The sequence below is a fragment of the Leguminivora glycinivorella genome, chromosome 25, assembly GCF_023078275.1.
Source record: "Leguminivora glycinivorella isolate SPB_JAAS2020 chromosome 25, LegGlyc_1.1, whole genome shotgun sequence".
Classification (NCBI taxonomy): domain Eukaryota; kingdom Metazoa; phylum Arthropoda; class Insecta; order Lepidoptera; family Tortricidae; genus Leguminivora; species Leguminivora glycinivorella.
In genome coordinates, this window is record NC_062995.1 from 6,471,471 (window position 1) to 6,490,881 (window position 19,411).

The 19,411-nt window shown below is 36.4% G+C and overlaps 2 protein-coding genes across 2 annotated transcripts in view; one reads left to right on the forward strand and one right to left on the reverse strand.

The window, feature by feature from the left end:
- Positions 1-19,411, reverse strand: part of LOC125239184 (cytoplasmic FMR1-interacting protein) — a 138,529-nt gene that overhangs the window by 93,661 nt on the left and 25,457 nt on the right. The window contains exon 6 of the mRNA XM_048146699.1: positions 15,607-15,704. Within this exon, the coding sequence (XP_048002656.1) occupies positions 15,607-15,704 (98 nt within the window). The remainder of the gene's footprint in view (positions 1-15,606; positions 15,705-19,411) is intronic.
- On the forward strand, positions 1,227-11,190 carry LOC125239182. Its single transcript, XM_048146697.1, has 4 exons — positions 1,227-1,311; positions 7,255-7,385; positions 7,688-8,595; positions 9,676-11,190. The coding sequence occupies exons 2-4, from the start codon at positions 7,256-7,258 to the stop codon at positions 10,102-10,104; spliced, it is 1,467 nt and encodes a 488-aa protein (XP_048002654.1). The 5' UTR covers positions 1,227-1,311; position 7,255; the 3' UTR covers positions 10,105-11,190.

The window sequence follows — 19,411 nt, forward strand, 5'->3', positions numbered from 1 at the left end:
AAAATCTTATTTTTTGTAAACGTTTCAATAAGAATACTTTTATTACGCGGGCGAAGCCGCGGGTAATAGCTAGTAAATAAATAATTTGATAGCCACTCTAGTCGGACTACGCTAAGTCTCCACGCCTACACGGCATTTGCAAAGATTTGCTAATTTTTTTTGTGATTTTAATGATATCACTTGGTTCTGTGAAAAACGGTGAAAATTTAGCTTAGACGAACTCAACATCGTCACTAATAGCTGAAGCACAGTATAATAAAGAGTACTATAGTACAGTGTAGCCACTCCCGCTCCCCACTGAAAGCGCATCCCACCAGTGTCCGAGGTGTGGGTGAAGCCTGGGGATTTCCCCCACGAACTGTTTGGGGAAATTTTGAAATTAATCAAGTGTGACCAGAAAAAACACATTATACTTTTTTGGTATATTTCCAAAAAGTGAGCCGCCCCTGATTCGTACCATTTCGTACGGACTACCGTTATTATAAATTTATAACTTTCTCATCAATCACTATATCTATTTTTAAAAAAAACGCATCAATATCCGTTGCGTAGGTTCTTTTAGAAACCGCACAGTCGTATGGATAGACAAACCGACGCACCGTGATGACAATATTATAAATAATACTACATAAAAAAAGAGCCTTGATCTAGATTTACAAAGATTACAGTCGTAAAAATTAAAGGTAGATAGACGAAACGTAAAATATGGCGATAAGTCCTCAAATACAGAAAAAAGTTTGACCCTCTTGCTTCGCTCGTGATTCCATTATGGCATCGAAGTTTCATCCGCATTACAGTAAAAAGTGTATAAATTAAAAAGTGGCAACATCGTAGTGTCGTCTCGTTTTCTCACACGTATTGATTTGAAGGGAATGGCACTACAATGTTACCACTTTTTAATTGCTACTCGTTTTAGTCAGACTGTATTACTACAAAAGTTAATTGTACTTCCGGATTTGTATTTCCAATTTGCACCCACCAAGAAATACAATATCATTTTTTTTTACATTGCAAAAATATATATTTCCGCTTGTTTCTGTAATTCGGTGGAAGATGATTCCTTAAGCACTAAGCACTTTATTTTAATAATGAAGGAAATTTACACATACAGATTTTTTAAAGTGCAAGCACAATTTTGTAGAAAAAATTACCGTGTAGTAGATTTCTCAGCAGAATTATAGCAACACTGAGAAATGTCATCAAGTCCTGTCAATCGTTTTGTTATTCTGCCGCTCGCACCGGGAATATTTTTATGTTTTTCAATTTATTTGCTGTTTTTCTCCATATTAGTATATGAGGGTCTCTATACGAGTAAGTAAAATGTCCATTAATTTGTTCCCGCATAGATATTACATTGGAATCGAAGCCTGACAGAATAATTTCCAACAAAGAATCGTAACCTAGGGTAATTTACGAAATAAATTAATTTCTTCGTAACTCTTTTTTTTTTAATCTTATTTATTTTATAAGCCATACATCTAATTGCATTAAGTCGGCACTCTCTTCGTAACTCTTAACAAGATATAATTTTTGTGAAGAATTAAACAAAGCCACCGGTTCCACTGGCTATGAAATCTTAAAAATATTACGCCAACGGTCTGTTTCAAGGCCCCTTTCATTTTGGAAATATTGTTAACTAGACGAGGCTACTTTGCGGCTATACTATGATCATACGTATTTATATTCGCTTAGCAAGTATTTTGTATAGTCAGGGTGTCCACTTTCTGGAAAGTCAGGGAAAGTCAGGGAAAAGTCAGGGAAGCTCATAGTGGTCATGGAAAGTCAGGGAAAGTCAGGGAAATGATTTGCAGGTCAGGGAAAAACTTGGCACCAAGAAAAAAAATCAAAAAGTATTGAAAAAATAATATGATTTCTTGGGTTGGCCACATCCATGACAGCAAAGATGGATTCCCGGTAGTGATTTTAAGGCCACTTAAAACGTCACATAGAGGCGCAATTTGTATGAGTCAAAGGAGCATAGGAGGATAATAAGCGTGACGATGAGAGAACTTCAAACACTTGGAAACCTAAAGGCATCATGTAGTGGCAAAACACCTAAATGGGCATCCCGACGCTGACAACAAAGAAAAAATTTCGCGCTCGCTTCGCTCGCGTTTACTATTATTCATTTCATAAATTTAAATTCCCTTTATTTTTCGTGAAAGTTTCGTGAATTTTTCATGAAATTTAAGATTTTTTTGGAATCATTCCGCAACTTGCAACTTGCTTGCAAGTTATGTAACTACTCTGCTCTGATAGACTAGGTACTCCATTTTGTTTCCTATGTTATGTACATAATAATTACTACCAGTCCCAGGGACGTAAAAAAGGGGGAAAAAATTCGCGCTCGCTGCGCTCGCGAGATATTTTTACCTAGTGTTGGATATCTAAGGGCGCCGAAACCCAAACTCGCTCTACCATGATGCACGGGCCGGCACTGGTATAGCCAAAAGTAAATGGCGATAACTACCAACTACAGATTTCGTTTACGTTAGTTTTATAAAACCAGAAATTAAAGTTTAATAGTTAACCTTAGGTACAAAAGTATGAACTGCCTTGCAAATTTTAATATTTCGTACTTTAGAAAACAAACATATTCCGGAAAAAAAATTGGATTGACAGACGGACAGACAGACGCACGAGTGATCCTTAAAAACTTTTAGGTTTTTTTTTTCAAGACAGGGAAAAAAATCGTTTTTTTGCAACCCTAAGCAAAAGCGGTAAAAATTGAAAATTTGGTCAGGGAAATTTTCTTAAATGGTCATGGAAAGTCAGGGAAAAGTCAGGGAATTTTTTTTGGGTTTAGTAGTGGACACCCTGAGGGTAGATCGCGCATGCAACTGCGTCGAAATATCGGGAGCTCGACAAAAATCAAAAAGGTAATCACGTCTATATCCCGGTCAATATAAGTCTAATTCTAAAACAATTGTAAAACGAATCTCTGAATTTGTAAAAAGATAAATCAAAAGATACAGTCATTAACATGTGCTCACTCAGTTCTCACAAACTACCAACGAAAACAGTGAATGTATTTATTTAACATATAATATTTATATACTAACATTTAGTAAAAAATATGCCAACTTACCTCTATAAATTTTAGATCACCTAGTGACGTATTTAATTTTTTACAAATAGTTTCTTATGCTCACTCAATCCTCACACTTTTGAAAAGCCGAATTTTGATGAAAAACATAAGATTTAGACCACTATTATATGTGTATAGTTTATTAAAAGTGAAATGGGAATTTGTAAAATACAAAACGAACCACTAACATGTCAGGTTTTTTTATAATAAATTTTTGGAAGTGCTCACTCAGTCCACACGTTTTGAGAAAGTTAAAAATGTAAATATCTTAAGATTTGTAGCACCACAGACACTCGAAAGTACTTCAACATTTAGTAAATTTTTTTTACTAAATATCCACCATCTAATATTTTATATTCGTTGTCTGGTTTTAAAGATATTCATACATAACTTTTCTCATACAAATGTATCATGTAGGGTGACCACACTATGTCGGCTCCTGATTTCTGGTTTCTTACTAGTGAAGTATTATATTCTTTGTTTCTTACCAATTATCATTCATGTCCTTTTTAATGCATGAATGTCGATATGGTTATTATCCTGACGTCGATAAAAATTACACAATACACATCATCACTAGGCCAAGAACATAACCTAAAAACAGTTTGCAGATGGAGAATTAATATGGTATTAGTTTAATATAAACTATTATCAAAATTGAACGAAACTCCCCAATCTCAATATGACAATGGGAAGGCGGAGAAAATCAGGTGCCGACATAGTGTGGTCACCCTACATGATACATTTGTATGAGAAAAGTTATGTATGAATATCTTTTAAACCAGACAACGACTATAAAATATTAGATGGTGGATATTTAGTAAAAATTTTTACTAAATGTTGAAGTACTTATATTTACCGAATATTCGGCCCATCTCTACTTTCGAGTGTCTGTGGTGCTACAAATCTTAAGATATTTACATTTTTAACTTTCTCAAAACGTGTGGACTGAGTGAGCACTTACAAAAATTTATTATAAAAAAACCTGACACGTTAGTGGTTCGTTTTGTATTTTACAAATTCCCATTTCACTTTTACTAAACTATACACATATAATAGCGTCCTAAATCTTATGTTTTTCATCAAAATTCGGCTTTTCAAAAGTGTGAGGATTGAGTGAGCATAAGAAACTATTTGTAAAAAATTAAATACGTCACTAGGTGATCTAAAATTTATAGAGGTAAGTTGGCATATTTTTTACTAAATGTTAGTATATAAATATTATATGTTAAATGAACACATTCACTGTTTTCGTTGGTAGTTTGTGAGAACTGAGTGAGCACATGTTAATGACTGTATCTTTTGATTTATCTTTTTACAAATTCAGAGATTCGTTTTACAATTGTTTTAGAACTTTTACTAAATGATCAGCATATTTTTTTTTATTTTCGGAAGGTGCTCACTCAATCCACACGCACACCAAATATTTTTGTTTTTTTTTTCTTTTTTTCTCTTTGTAGTTACACTACTATTACTATACACCGTGTTTCCGGTATCACTCAAAACCTCAGACACCCCAACTGATTTTTATTTTTTTTAACTCATCTAGAGTATTCATCTTTTAATCTGATGGTAACTTTTTTTAAAACTGAATATTTAATTTTCTGTACAGCTCTACTTGACTTTTAGCTCTACACTTAATAAAATAATTGCTAACTACCATCATAAACCATAAAACTATTTATTTGTGTACGTTACTGCTACGACATAAGGTTTACCAATAGACAGCTAAGATGTCACTGTAAAACACTTTAAAGCTTTGTCACAGTAAACTTCAAATTGGACAGGTAATCGCAGTAAGCAAATTTAAACCCAATATTCAAAATGACAAGGTTGTAATTAGGTACGAATTCAATTTGTTATGACTTATGATAAACATTAAGATTAAACTGACAAACAACGTCAAACTTTTAGCGGAAAAAATAATCGTCCAAGTAACCAGCCAGTATTAATACCAAGGACGTATATAAGGGGGGTTCAGGGGTTCAAACCCCCCCCTTAGGCAGGGCCGGATTAAGGGTAGAGCGAGTGGAGCGGCCGCTCTAGGCGCCACATGGTAAGGGGGCGCCAGAATCGAGAATGTGGAAAAATCCATACAAAAAATTATACGTTGCGTGGGCGAGCACATATCACAAAATGGCAAAAGGATTCGGAAATTAATCCACCTATTGAAAATCTAGATTTGTAATTCAGATTAAGTGGAAAGTTGCACCATATTGCCATTCATAAGGGCGCTGTTGCTGGGGTGCCGTACAAGGAGGATTCTAGCCCTTGACGAACCACATTGGACGTCGCTATCCAAATGCAAAAATATGAGTCTACCCGATTGTCCAAAGCGGAGTTCCTCATAAAGCCAAAGACGCAAAACGTCTCAGGGAGGCGCAATTTTGTGAGTCGCAATAGATGGTGAGCGAATTTCAAAGCACTCAGATCACTTAGTGGCAAAATACCGAAATGGGCGTCCCGACGGTGACGATCGAGTCCGCAGTTAATCCCTTAATTAACTCTTAAGCATTATTATAAAAATAATAGTGATGGCGAAATATAAGGCCTAAAAGTCGGGAACATAGGCGCCCTGTGAAGTCAAAATACCCCAAAATATGTCAAAGACCACAGCTCTGCAGAGTGCAGACGATAAAAGCTTGAAAGTTCGCGGATTCGCCGCTGGCGGGTTGTCTTAATTAATCGAGTCAATAGGAAAAAAATCTCGCTTACTATTTATAATTATCTGCTCTTTTAGTTAGGACAAATTCCGAATCTGCTTTCCTGACTTGGCCACTATAGTGCCCCATTTTGTTTGTTATTTTATGGACATGATATTCACGTTCAACCACACGTAACTATACTAGGGTGCGACTACGAAAGTTCAACCATTTGTCCCTTTCGCACTCTGTCTGATGAAATCCATAAATTTTGTATTGCGTTAATCTTCAAATTACGGCATTACTATGAAAAAATTTCGCGCTCGCTACGCTCGCGATTTATTTTCCTACGTAGTGAATCTTCTCCTCAAGGGCGCCGAAAATTTATGCCCAGGCGGTGAACTAGTGGCACCTCGTACAACTGGTCGCCAAACCCATCGCAATAATGTTCCAGGGGAAACTGCGGAGATATACTACCGGCGAAACGTATATTATCCTTTCTTGGAACATTTGATATCCGAGTTAGATCCGAGTCATTGGTCAACCCTGGAGCCTGAAAAAAAACCTAGACCTGCTATTGGGGCCATCGACCAGTGTGATCCAAATTTCTTTCCATCGATCAGAAAGTTGCTATTGATACTGGCCACTTTACCAGTATCAACAGCAACTGCTGAAAGAAGTTTTCAACCTTAAAAAGGTTAAAAACATTTTTGCGTAATAGGACGGAACAAGAGCGCCTCACGGGGCTAGCCCTTATGTCTATCCGTAGGGAAATAGCTGCCGTAATAATAGACGGTAATGATATTGCCAATCAACTAATTTTTAAAGAAGAAAACGATTAAATATAGTTTTATAACGAATTAGTGTCTCTTATTTTGCATCATTATTAATTAAATATTCGAGACCTCTTTTTATCCGGTTGAGTTCATGACCCGGACCCCCCCCTTAGACTTTCTATATATACGTCCTTGATTAATACCCCCAAATACTGAAAAAGGTATACTACCTCTAGCAATGCGATATACACAATGTTGTATTACGAATACAATAGAATAGACACAGTATAAAAAATAACTAATAATACTAATTTAAATAAAAATATTACCCCCATCAAGATATAGCTCAATCGATTCTACTCTCGATTCTGAACAAACGGTTTTCAGGTTTTTAGTGTTAAGTGAAACACGGTGTATACAAATTAGAAAATGAAATAGACACCATACACTAAAGAAAAATCAATCAAGCGCATTTCAGTTTTTAACCCCCGACGAAAAAACGAAGGGGTGTTATAAGTTTGGTGTGTCCGTCTGTCTGTTTATCTGTCTGTCTGTGTGTGTGTCTGTCTGTGGCATCGTAGCTCCCGAACGGATGAACCGATTTAGATTTAGTTTTTTTTGTCTGAAAGCTGAGTTAGTCGGGAGTGTTCTCAGCCATGTTTCATGAAAATCGGTCCACTATGTCGGGGTCGGGGATTTTTTCAAAATTTTATTTTTGTGGTTAGGTTATTAATTGTACACGTTCTAGGATGACAACATATTCAATAAGCCTAGATGATGTGGACCTTGCACTGCTGCCGGTGCGCACACACAAATACAATGACTTCCTCAAGAAGGAACATTTCCAGTTCCAAATCTTAAAGACTGAGGAAGTGGAAGGTAATAACATTTTTGAAAAATATTTTAGGATCTGCAGTTATTAAAATAATAACTGAAGGCGAATAAAATATATATTATTCAATTATAAATTTAAGTATTGCCATAAAGGCTATATCCTGCTTTTTATTATATTCAATTCAAGCATAGAAATGGAGAATCAATAAAAAAATATAGACCATGATTTTCTAATTAATCACTGTATCTTGAATAGTACTGGCAAGTTTATTTAATCTTATATATATATTTTTTTTTAATTTTTAACAACATGGATCGTAAAATAATCCTACTCTTTTTAATGACAGAACCACAGCCCACAATTCACTACAAATGCCACATATGCGCGATCGACGTGCCCGCAGCGTTCGCGCGCGAACACACCGCGAGCCTCAAGCACCGAGCGAACGCGCGCATCGCTCGCGTCGCCACCCAGCGCACGCGCGCGCTCATCAACGCGCTCCCCCCTCCCCATGCCCCCCAAACCGCGCGATTCTGCGCAAACTGCTCTACTATAGCCAGGAAGAACCATGAAAAAACAAAAGAGCATCGAGTCGCTGTCATGCACGACAAGTTGCTATGGGAACTGATGACTGCTTATGTTGGTGATGATACTGGTGAAGATTCAGACTTGAGCGACACTGATGAGTCAGTGCATGAAGCTTCTAGATATTATGATGCAACATGTTATGACGTCAATTACAATAAAGAAGAAAAACGAAAGGAATGCGAACCAAAAGTTTCGACAAGTGAGACAAGTAAAAAAGCAATAGATAGAAAGGAAGATAATAAAGTGGAAAAGCAAAATGATACTAAACCCTTAGATAATGAGACGAAAGTTATAGAAGTTACATACAATAAGACTACAAAACCTGAATCTAGCAAAAGCAGTGAAATCACAAATACTGTAACTGAGACAAATAAATCTGTTACTACAGATAAAGAGCCAACCCAAAGCGCAAAAAACGAAGAAGTTGTTACTAATCCACCTGAAGTTCAAGATAAAATTGAATATGTCGAGTTTGTCAGCAAAAACAATAAAATAGTAAAGGTTTTCAGTGACTATTATCACAGCTTCAGTAGAAAAGGAGAAACTATATGTTGTAAAGTATGCAGTACTGTATTTAATAGTGCAAAAGTGGATTCCCACATGTTTTCGCTGAAGCATTTGAATAAGATGCCAAGTAATTTGATCGACGAACACTGCGTCAGAAAGGTCAGTATAAATAAATAAATATTGGGGACACCTTACACAGATCAACTTAGCCCCAAACTAAGCAAAGCTTGTACCATGGGTGCTAAGCGACGATATACATACTTAAATAGATAAATACATACTTATATAGAAAACATCCATGACTCAGGAACAAATATCTGTGCTCATCACACAAATAAATGCCCTTACCGGGATTCGAACCCAGGACCGCGGCTTAGCAGGCACTACACTCACTACTGACTGAGCCATACCGGTCGTCAAACCCCGGAGTATGTTACATACTTCTAAAGGCAGAAATTTAATACAGTAAAAATATTTTCCCCTCACTATAGCGAGGAAACTACAACGCAAAAAATGAGTTTATAACTGCTTCCAGTAGTTCCACAGGTGGTAAATCATCTTTATTACTAGATTCACCTACTTTTATCAATTTTAAAGCAGTTAATTTGACTTTATTCAAGGTCAAATTACTTTACCCACTAGTGGATAAAATGCGTTTTTACCCGTTGGTATTAAAGGACAAAACACGTGTTTCCGAGCTAGTGAGGGGAAAAAATATTCTTTATTGCTTAACAATATTAAAAAATCATGACTTCAAAAATTAAGCACATAATTTTCGCTATGGTAGATATCAGGTCTTATCGCTAAAGAGCGATCTCTTCCAGACAACCTTTGGGTAGTAATACCCAACTTTTTGGGAAACATTAAGGAATTCTAAAGTTGTCAGAAATTATTACGGCGTTTTTTGATAATTTTAGCGCCTTTTTGTAAATTGTAAATCCACATTGAATAGCACAATAACCAAAATACCGGAAAACAGGAGAGGTCTTTGCCTAGCAGTGGGTCAGAATATAAAAAACCCTAAGTAGCAATCTTTTCGAGGCTGAGGCGTAGGGTTAGAGCCGGCGTAGCTTTATTTGACGTTCATATGCGCATTATAATATGCCTACTTGGAAAAAATAAATATTTCCTTTCCGATCAATATAAACTCTTTCTGTAATGTAATTATTAGTTGAAAACTGTCACCATCCAAGAAGTATAAATTACACGTATTCATTATTGCATTTTTTTTTATTTCAGATAGACGAGGTCTTCAGCCATTGCATCCTATGCAACTCGCTGGTCAAACACACAAATTTAGCAAAACATTGCCTAACTATTGGCCACAGCCAAAGAGAAAAACAAGTAGTCAGCGACAACCCAAACATCCAAGCGACTTCTAATTTAAAACTTGAAACATTGAATCAACAGAAGCCAAAACTTAATTTAGAAGTTAAAACTGTGAACGCAGTTGCATCGAAAAGTCCAGAAGTAAAAGCGAAGGAAGTAAAGTCAATAGATTGGCCGGTGATATATCCCTTTGAGGTGACAAAGCAAGGAGTCCGCTGTGTCATATGTGACTGCTTACTGCCAAATAACCCGGAGAACAGGAAGGACCATCTGGTTGGGTTGAACCATGTGGAAAATGTTAAGAATAAAAAAGTAAGTTTGTTAACATCTTTATTATAAGATTTATTATAGGTTTCGCTGACCATCAGTGTCTTTGGTAGTGCAGTTACAAAATAATGATTATTTTTGACTAAAATACTATACCTTACTAAATACAGTGCTGGACAAAATGCATCATACACTGACATATAAAATAAACTTTCTATCATAATTACTAAGTTTAATCGTAAAGAAATTATGATAAAAAGTTTATTTTATATGTCGGTGTATGATGCATTTATGTCCAGCACTGTATAAAAGTAGTATCTTCTTCCTCCTTCCCCTATCCCACGTTATGTGGGGTCGGTACAACACGTCTTCCTCTTCCATTCTCCTCTATCTTTCGTCATCTCAACACTCACATCTTTCTTCCTCATATCCTCTTTCACACAATCCATCCAGCGTTGTTTGGGTTTACCCCTCCCTCTCCATCCATCAACCTTCATCTCCAACATTCTTTTGCCTATATGACATTCATCCCTCCTCATTACATGACTGTATAAAAGTAGTATGAATCTCAAAATTTTTTAATGCGCTATGGATGGAAAACCTATCTAGACCTAATCAGTACAAATTAACTATTAAGTTTAGGATATTAAGTAGTATTTGTCCCTTAGAACAGTGTTTTTTTTATACTCTAAAATGGATTAAAATACTATTTTGTGTGTTGCGGAGATTTCCTACTACTTCACCAATTTTCCAATTTGTTTTTGTAGTTTTAATAATTTTTAACAATAGTGGAACACCAATTTTAAATTTTTTAATAAGACCCTTCGGTATAAATTGTCACTAAAATATTAAACGCCTTTTTAAATTGTTTTCATAAGCTTTATCCAGACTCGGATACAACACAAGCTATTGTCACTCGTTGTGTTACTTATGATTCTTATGATGATAAAATGTATACTTTACAAAATTCACTGATACATTTCAATGGATGGAATAATGCTGAAATAAGTGAAAGTGTGAGTTTGCTATGGTACTCATTTCTGTATTCGTTCCTAGCAAGGATGAATTATAAAGGATTTACAATCTTCATACTAAGAATCGTACCTCATTTTTTAGCGCCACCTATTAAATACTATCATAACTACACTGATGATGCCTACATATTTTTTTAAAATTTGTATTGACGTGATATCATGATATTCAAATAAAGAATTATGTCATTTGTTCTTATAAAAAATAAAAACACGCAAAAATATTTGGGGAAAATATGATTTTGGCCACTTCCAGGCTTCGAAACAGCGCCATCTAGTTTAAAGCCTAAAAGGCCTATACATTTCAGGGGTACGCTTTTTTGTATGGGCTTTGTCTGTCTCGGTATATTTTCCTTGCTTCCTAGTTATTAATCATGTGTAGAACCCATATAAACTAACCCCTTATTCATAAAAAAGTTACTGAACTGATTAGTGTTTCGTCCCTTTCTGTCATGTTGACTTATTTATTTGTGAGAAAGGGACAAAACACTTTTTAACTAATCAGTAACTTTTTTATGAATAAGGGGGTAACTCTATACTAGATTCTATTTTATCACGTTTTGAAACACGGTAATGTAAGATAACTAAATACATTCCAAAAAGTCTATTAGGGTGAATCAACTTTTTCTTGCCTGTTATTGCCATGGTTACGGTCCCCTGAGTCACGCTTGTTTTATGCAAAATTATGCTACTGAAATTATGCAAGCATGAATGTAGTCCATGTTTGTATAGGTGGCAAATTAGGAAAAGGGCTGGTTAACACCAGAAAAATGCATGTTCGCATAGTTTAAGTAGCATAATTTTACATAAAACTAGCGTGACTCAGGGGACCGTAACCATGGCAATAACAGGCAAGAAAAAGTTGATTCACCCATTAAATTTTATTGTTATCCATCAAGTGCCATCAATTTTGTATTTTTATGTAATTGTAAGTAAAACGTCGTATTTAGTTTTAATAAAGATCTTTGAGCCATTATCGTTGTTTCTGTTTCATATCATCCTACCATACAATGACTTTTTCAGTACAGATGGTGTCTTTTTTACGCACTAGTGCGAGAAGTGGTTCATTATATGCCAGATCAAAACTTCGGAGGCTCATCTGTACTGAAAAACGTCGTACGATACACGTGCGAAAAGGAAATTCGTAACTCGTGTCGATTTAAAACACTCCCTTCGGTCGTGTTTTAATTTATCGCCACTCGTTTCGAACTTCCTTTTTTACGCACTTGTATCGTAATGTACTGTTTCAGTACAGATGGTGTTTTTTTTACGCACTAGTGCACACTTGCACAGTGGTTATTTCTTGTCAGCTCGAAACTTCAGGGGGCCATCTGTACTGAAAATGTAAAATCATGCTTCCTTTTTTCCGCACTTGCATCTTACTGTAGGTACTATTAATTACATAAGGTATGTCACATACGCGTTGCTGATTTTAACACATCCTTTACAGACATGTAAGCTGGAATACCCATTTGAAGCTACTAAGGATGAAAGCATCGCCCGTTGTGCTATATGTCTCACCAAAGTACCGATTACTGAACGCAATTTGAAAGAGCATTTAGATGGATCGAATCATGCTACGAATGAAAATAATAAAAAAGTGAGTTTACATATTATAATGATAAACAGCAGAACACTAAATGTGACACCTGGCAAGTTACTGTTTGTCTTAGTGCACTCGACACTATCAGTTACAACTATTAGGGATGTACCGATTAGTCGGGAAAGCCGACTATCCGGCCACTTTTGTAGTCGGCGATTAGTCGGCAAAAAACAGTACGAAGTTAAATCGACAGCTGATGTGGTTGTATTATGTACCTATTTGTTATGCCTTTCTTAGTCAAAACAACAAATATCAGTCATCACAGAAACTTAGGACTATCAACTTCATAGGTAGGATCACTAATTCACTACCTGCTATGTTAGAAATGGAAAATGTACATAAATATTCTCATAGACCTTTGAACCTGTAAAAACACATGAAAAGCGCGAACGAAGGACCAAAGGCGATATTCAAAATGTGAATTTAGTCGAAAAAACTGTTTTGGCCGACTAGCCGACTAATCGGCCACCCTAGTGCCGACTAGTCGGTAGTCGGCCTAGTCGGCCAAATCAATAGTCGGTACATCCCTAGTTACAACTCTTCCCTTACTTATTCCTCTACGCCGACATAGATTAAATATAAGAAGATTAGAAGATCATACCATCCCATACATTAAAGTGCGACCGCCTAAGAACGCGCATACACTACACCACACATAGATGGCGCCACAAAAAAAATGCCTGGTTGCCATCGATTATTTGTAGATTGGCGTTAAGTGTCACTTTCGAGCCATAAATCCATGTCAAAAGTGACACTTAACGCCATCTACAAGTATAATCGAAAGCTACAAGACATTTTTTTTGTGGCGCCATCTATGTGTGGTGAAGCGTATGCGCGTTCTTAGGCGGTCGCATTTTAATTTATGGGATGGTCTATGATCTTCTCATGTTATTTAATCTATGATGCCGATAAAGAGTAGACATAGCTTGGGTAACATATGTATATTTTATTTCATATGAAAGATGCGGGCCGCGAAGGCGTTTAAACCGACGAAGAAAGCGAATGTGGCCCGCTGCATCGTTTGTAACATCGATGTACCAAACAGCTTGAGGAATCTGCTGGACCACCTCTTTGGATCTAACCATGTTAAAAAGGAGCAAAGCAAACGCGTAAGTATCTATGCATAAGTGGCTCACTTTACATTTTTTTTTTTTTTTATGAAATAGGCAGCAAACGAGCAGACGAGCCGCCTGATGGAAAGCAGTCATCGCCGCCCATGGACATAAGTATTGTAAAGTACACTTTATTTTAAATACGAAGTCCTGATAGTAGTCGACTACACTCAGTTCAACCATACTTGTCCAATCATGTAAACAAACAGTGCTGGAAATCATTATCTCACTTTTCTCTGGGATTGCACATTAACCATCACTAAAAATGTTATTATACACTTAAATAAACTCACAAAGTATTGAAATCGATCAAAAAACCACTGAAAAATATCATTTCTATAACGATTTTCATCAATAATTGTCATTACGAACGGATGACATCAAAAACTCCTGACATTACGAAGTCTAGATTGTCTGAGTCGTAATGTTGGGATGACAACTTATCGTTATGAACGATCGATATTAACGTTTGAGTTTGTATAGTTTGGAAAAAATGCGTTGATATTAATTACAATAATTTATCAGATTTATTAACCGACTTGTTTTAGTTTTATTTCCTACCTCATTACTATAAATATTTTACTATCAGTATATTTTTTGTTGTGTTAATGTTAGGTACTAAGTATAAAATGAAAACTGTACTAGCCTTTGCCATAGGATTGTTGCAAATGCGATGAAACCTAATTAAATTTTGGTTTTTTACATAGATATTGTGTGACGTAAAATTGAAAATCCTCTGATGACGTTAGCAGCGTTTATTTACAAATTTTTATCGACATTTCCAATCACTTTTAATTGTCGTTGATCATAGTTGAGGTTTCGTTTGTTTACATGATAGGACAAGTAAAGATGAACAGACTGTACAAAGAGATGTATCCATTTTTTCACCTTATTATATACTTATTATATTTTATTTTAATGCAATTTGCTACCTTATTATATTTTAATGCAATAAGGTGAAAAAGTGTATACATCTCTTTATAGTCGACCGTACTTGAAAATAAAGGCTTATAATGTCTACCTTTTGTTATCTACTCCAGTTCGCGATCGCCAAAGTGAGGGAACGTTTGACTACTGTCTACAAACGATTAATAGTTCATTGTGCAAATTGAATATTGCTAACGAGAGTAAGTTAAATCGCAGCAGCTTCCCGGAGCTATTTAAAGACTCGAATTTTCAATATTCTTACGCCCCGAGTTACACACAATGTTTTTTATCACACTTGCAATATAATACATAAAAAGATAAAAGTTTAATACCGTACTCATCATCATCATCATCGTTGGACACGTCATCTATTGCAGATGATTGTTGCAGCGTCTAAGTCATGTGTTGTGTGGAGGTACTAGAAATGCCATAACTCCCTAAAACTATTTTTTATAACACCCACCCCGCCTGTGTGAAATAGCACATTTAGGGCCAGTTGCATCAGCCAACAGACATGTCAACGCAGCAGAAATTAATGGAAATTCCTCTGAAACCGCACGGTGCGCCACCATTTAGGCTGTGGAATGAATTGTCGCCTGCGGTATTTCCGGACCGATACGACCTTCAAATCTTCAAGAAAAGAGCGTACACCCATCTTAAAGGCCGGCAACGCACCTCCAATACCTCTGGTGTTTCGGGTGTCCATGGGCGGCGGTGATCGCTTACCATCAGGCGACCTGTCTGCTCGTTTGCCTCCTATCCCATAAAAAAAAAAGGTGTGTGGATGAGCGCCTTGTCGATGGCGAGCGGTGCGATGATGAAAAGTGGACGTTGGCATCATGGCAAACAGTTCTTCAGAACACAACTCATGATGAAAAATTAATAAAAGCAAGCGACTTACCTTGACCAGCATGTGTTTCTCCGACGGTGTCAGGTACATCTTGGTCTCGAACATGTGTACACAGATGTTGACTACATCGGCCAGCAGGTCCTCGTAGCCTGTGACAAGGAATAAGCTTATTAGTATCATAGCAAACTAGCGGCCGGCCCCGGCTACGGACGGGGATTATCATAGAAATGGTTATAGTAAGTTATCCGTTGAAGATCTCCGCTGAATTTTTGTTGTTGCTGAATCTCCGCTGATCCGAAGAAGACCATCGCTGAATTTTTTGTACAGTCACCGGCACAAATATATGATGATTTCTATACCTTGTCACATTAACATCTTGTTTGAAATGTCATGAGAAATTGTCAAACGATTTAAAGCGACAAGGTACAGAAATCATCATTTATTTATGCCGGTGACTGTAGACCTATATACTAGAGAGATTCAACCTCCTTGCGTTATCCGGGCATTTGCCACGGTTCATGAGACCCTGGGGTCCGCTTTAACAACTCATTCGCCATACATTGTTTTGATATACCTCAAACGGTTTGAGCCTCAAATATTTATTTATTTTAATTTATAAAATAATACTAAGCTATTTTTAATATTTTAGGAAACCCACCAACAAGCGGTATCTCAGCCTACAAAACTACCCCAGCCATCAACATCGGGACAGAGAACGTACGAATCCACATCCGATACTATAGGAAAAAGTCAAAGCATGTATTTTTCTTGGATATAGTATATTTTACGAAACCGTCAACGTCGGGACGCAGGGTGATCGAAAAAAACTACTATCTGAGGAAGCTATCTTCAAACCACTAAGGTATAACCACAGTATAATAAAGAATACTATCGTACAGATTAGAGATGGGCCGAATATTCGGTAAATATTCGGTATTCGGCATATTCGGCAAGTTTTTCAATGTTCGTATTCGGCCGAATAATTCGGTTGCATTGCCGAATATTTACCGAATAAACAAAGTAAATAACTAATGAAGATCTTACGTATTCCATTGGATAATAAGCTCCTATTTTAGTAGCTTTCTAAGGAACTACTAAAAAGAGATAATTATGCGTCAATATATAAATACAATTGTTTTGTAAAAAAGTTAAAAAACCGTAGTTTAAGAGTTGAGAAGAGTTCAGAGTTGTTTTAACTAAGTTTTAGTTATCCACAAAATCATAAGAACATAATGTAACCATTATCAATCATTTAATAGTTATAATCTCAACCTCCGCTTTAAAAATATAGCGTAACCGAATATTCGGCCGAATGTTCGGTTCGGTAAGAACTGAACCGAATGTTCGGCCGAATATTCGTATTCGGCAAAGTCCATATTCGGCCCATCTCTAGTACAGATGTAGTTCGAATAGATTTGCCTTCGTATTGTTACGGAAACTTACGAACGTGTCATGCTATTTATTTATGCGTAGCATGACAAATACGAACGATTCCGGAAAAATAGTAGGAAACCCTTTATGCACTACGTCTGTACAGTATGACCACTCTCTGTCTCCCACTAAAGTGCCGCCTACCCGGTCTCGGTTACCTCACAGCAAAGAGGATCGAGTATTATAGAGAGTTACTGTCGAAGTAAAATGTGTAATCACAGTGCATAGACTGCCATCTCTTGACACAGGCTTAAAACTTTTGAACCTCAGTTTTGATAATTTGGCCCTATTCTTAGCTTGATATGTTTTAAAATGTCAAATATTAATATTAGCGCCATCTAGCTGAGCGTACCCCAAAGGTGTAATACCATCTAGGCCACCGTACCTTTTTAGATAGATAGATAGAATACTCTTTATTGGCACACCTCAGCAAAAGATACAGTGGAGACAAAACAAATGATTATAAATAGAGGCAGACAACAGGCGGTCTTATCGCTAAAGAGCGATCTCTACCAGACAACCTTTGGGTAGCGGAAATAACAAACATAATCAAAATCTTTTTCTGTATGGTACTGAGGTAAGTTTTTTCTTAGACTTTATCTGTCTATACGGAGTTATATGTCTTTGACTCACAGTCACCGGCTGTCAATATAATACAATGTCAACGGGGGGACTGTTGTTTTATCTAACTCACACAAGCATGGTACGCGTTCACCTGCACAAGCTCGACTGTGTGCGTAGGAACGCGTTTGTTTCATATATTTGATCGCCATTGTCCGAGGTGTGTTATCTGTGCCAATTTATACTACACGAATTACTTCCGCTGATTTTTTAAATTTTCTTATAGTTATTAGATTTGATTAATACCAATCGCTGTGGATATGAAGCGATTGAATCAAATAATTTATAAAATGACACTGATTTAAACTTTCACGATTATTACACATAATTATTTTTAAAATCGGGACTTAATCGCGTATGACTACATATTAAACTGACCTCCAACGTTTCAGGGACAGCGTTGTCCCCGTGGTCTCGGAGAAGACTGGCTTGAAATGACATCAACACCATCTGACAGCCGCGCGAGTTTTTCGAACTACCCGCACTTGGTTTTGATTATCAACTTGAACTGTCCGCGTACACTTATTAATGACAGGATTCCATGTGGATGAGATCCTAAAACCTTCGTCCCGATTGAAATTGCGATGTTTTTTTATTTAAATGGCTTCACGCACTTTTCTACTGTAGAAATGGCGTTCCGTGGAAAGGACTTTAGCTCGCGCGGCTGTCAGAAGGTGTTGATGTCATTTCAAGCCAGTCTTCTCCGAGACCACGGGGACAACGCTGTCCCTGAAACGTTGGAGGTCAGTTTAATATGTAGTCATACGCGATTAAGTCCCAATTTTAAAAATAATCAATTTATAAAATGGTTGAAACGTATTTAAATAATGTTTTAGTTTGACTTTTACGTTAAGATTGTGACAATATAAGTAGATCAGCAGTTCTCGAAAAGTTTGTACAAAAATTAAGGGAAAAGTTAAATTTGTTTTTATTAATTCCTATTTTGTTACCAAGATTTTGTTGATAAATTGAGATTTTATTAAGTTTTATTTCGTCATTAAGGTTCTCTAGTATCTATATTTTCTTAATTATAACAATTATCCTGTATATATCTTACGAAAGTCGAATTATATTACTAAATGTTGGTAACAAAATAGGATCAATTAAAATTTGCTGACGTGGCATTGTACAAAGTTGACGGGAATTGCTGAGATTGCCTATGCCTGTAATGTTTTCGTGTTTATTAATTAATTTAATTATTGTGTAATTTTGTATTATTGTTTAAATATAGAAACTGAAATTATGACATTCAATATATGATTAATCCTAATTTTATTATTTATATTTAACACCTATTTCCAAGTGTATCCATATTTATTTAATATTATAAATGGGAAAGTGTGTGTGTCTGTTTGTTTGTCCGTCTTTCACGGCAAAACGGAGAGACGTATTGACTCTATTGTTTAAGCGGAGATAGTTAAAGGGATGGAAAGTGACATAGTGTGACATTTTTATCTCTTTCTAACTCCTTACTTCCCTAAAATGGGGGGTGGAAGTTTGTATCTCTGCTTGTAATATCCATCCTAATATTACAAATGGGAAAGTGTGTGTGTCTGTTTGTTTGTCCGTCTTTCACGGCTAAACGGAGAGACGTATTGACGTGATTTTTTAAGTGGAGATAGTTGAAGGGATGGAGAGTGACATAGGCTACTTTTTGTCTCTTTCTATCGCGAGCGAAGCCGCGGGCGAAAGCTAGTAAGTTATAAACTATTTTAATATTAAATTTTTGGCAGACGCGACACTGTTGACACCTAGTGTCGAGTAGTGGTACTGATAATTTCCGCTATTTGACGCGTGATTGACG

Bases quoted from the DNA above. Each gene is read 5' to 3' on its own strand.
- LOC125239182 (XM_048146697.1), top strand. From the start codon at position 7,256: ATGACAACATATTCAATAAGCCTAGATGATGTGGACCTTGCACTGCTG. The intron at 7,386-7,687 runs GTAATAACATTT...TTTTAATGACAG, and splicing joins AAAGACTGAGGAAGTGGAAG to AACCACAGCCCACAATTCAC. The intron at 8,596-9,675 runs GTCAGTATAAAT...TTTTTATTTCAG, and splicing joins ACGAACACTGCGTCAGAAAG to ATAGACGAGGTCTTCAGCCA.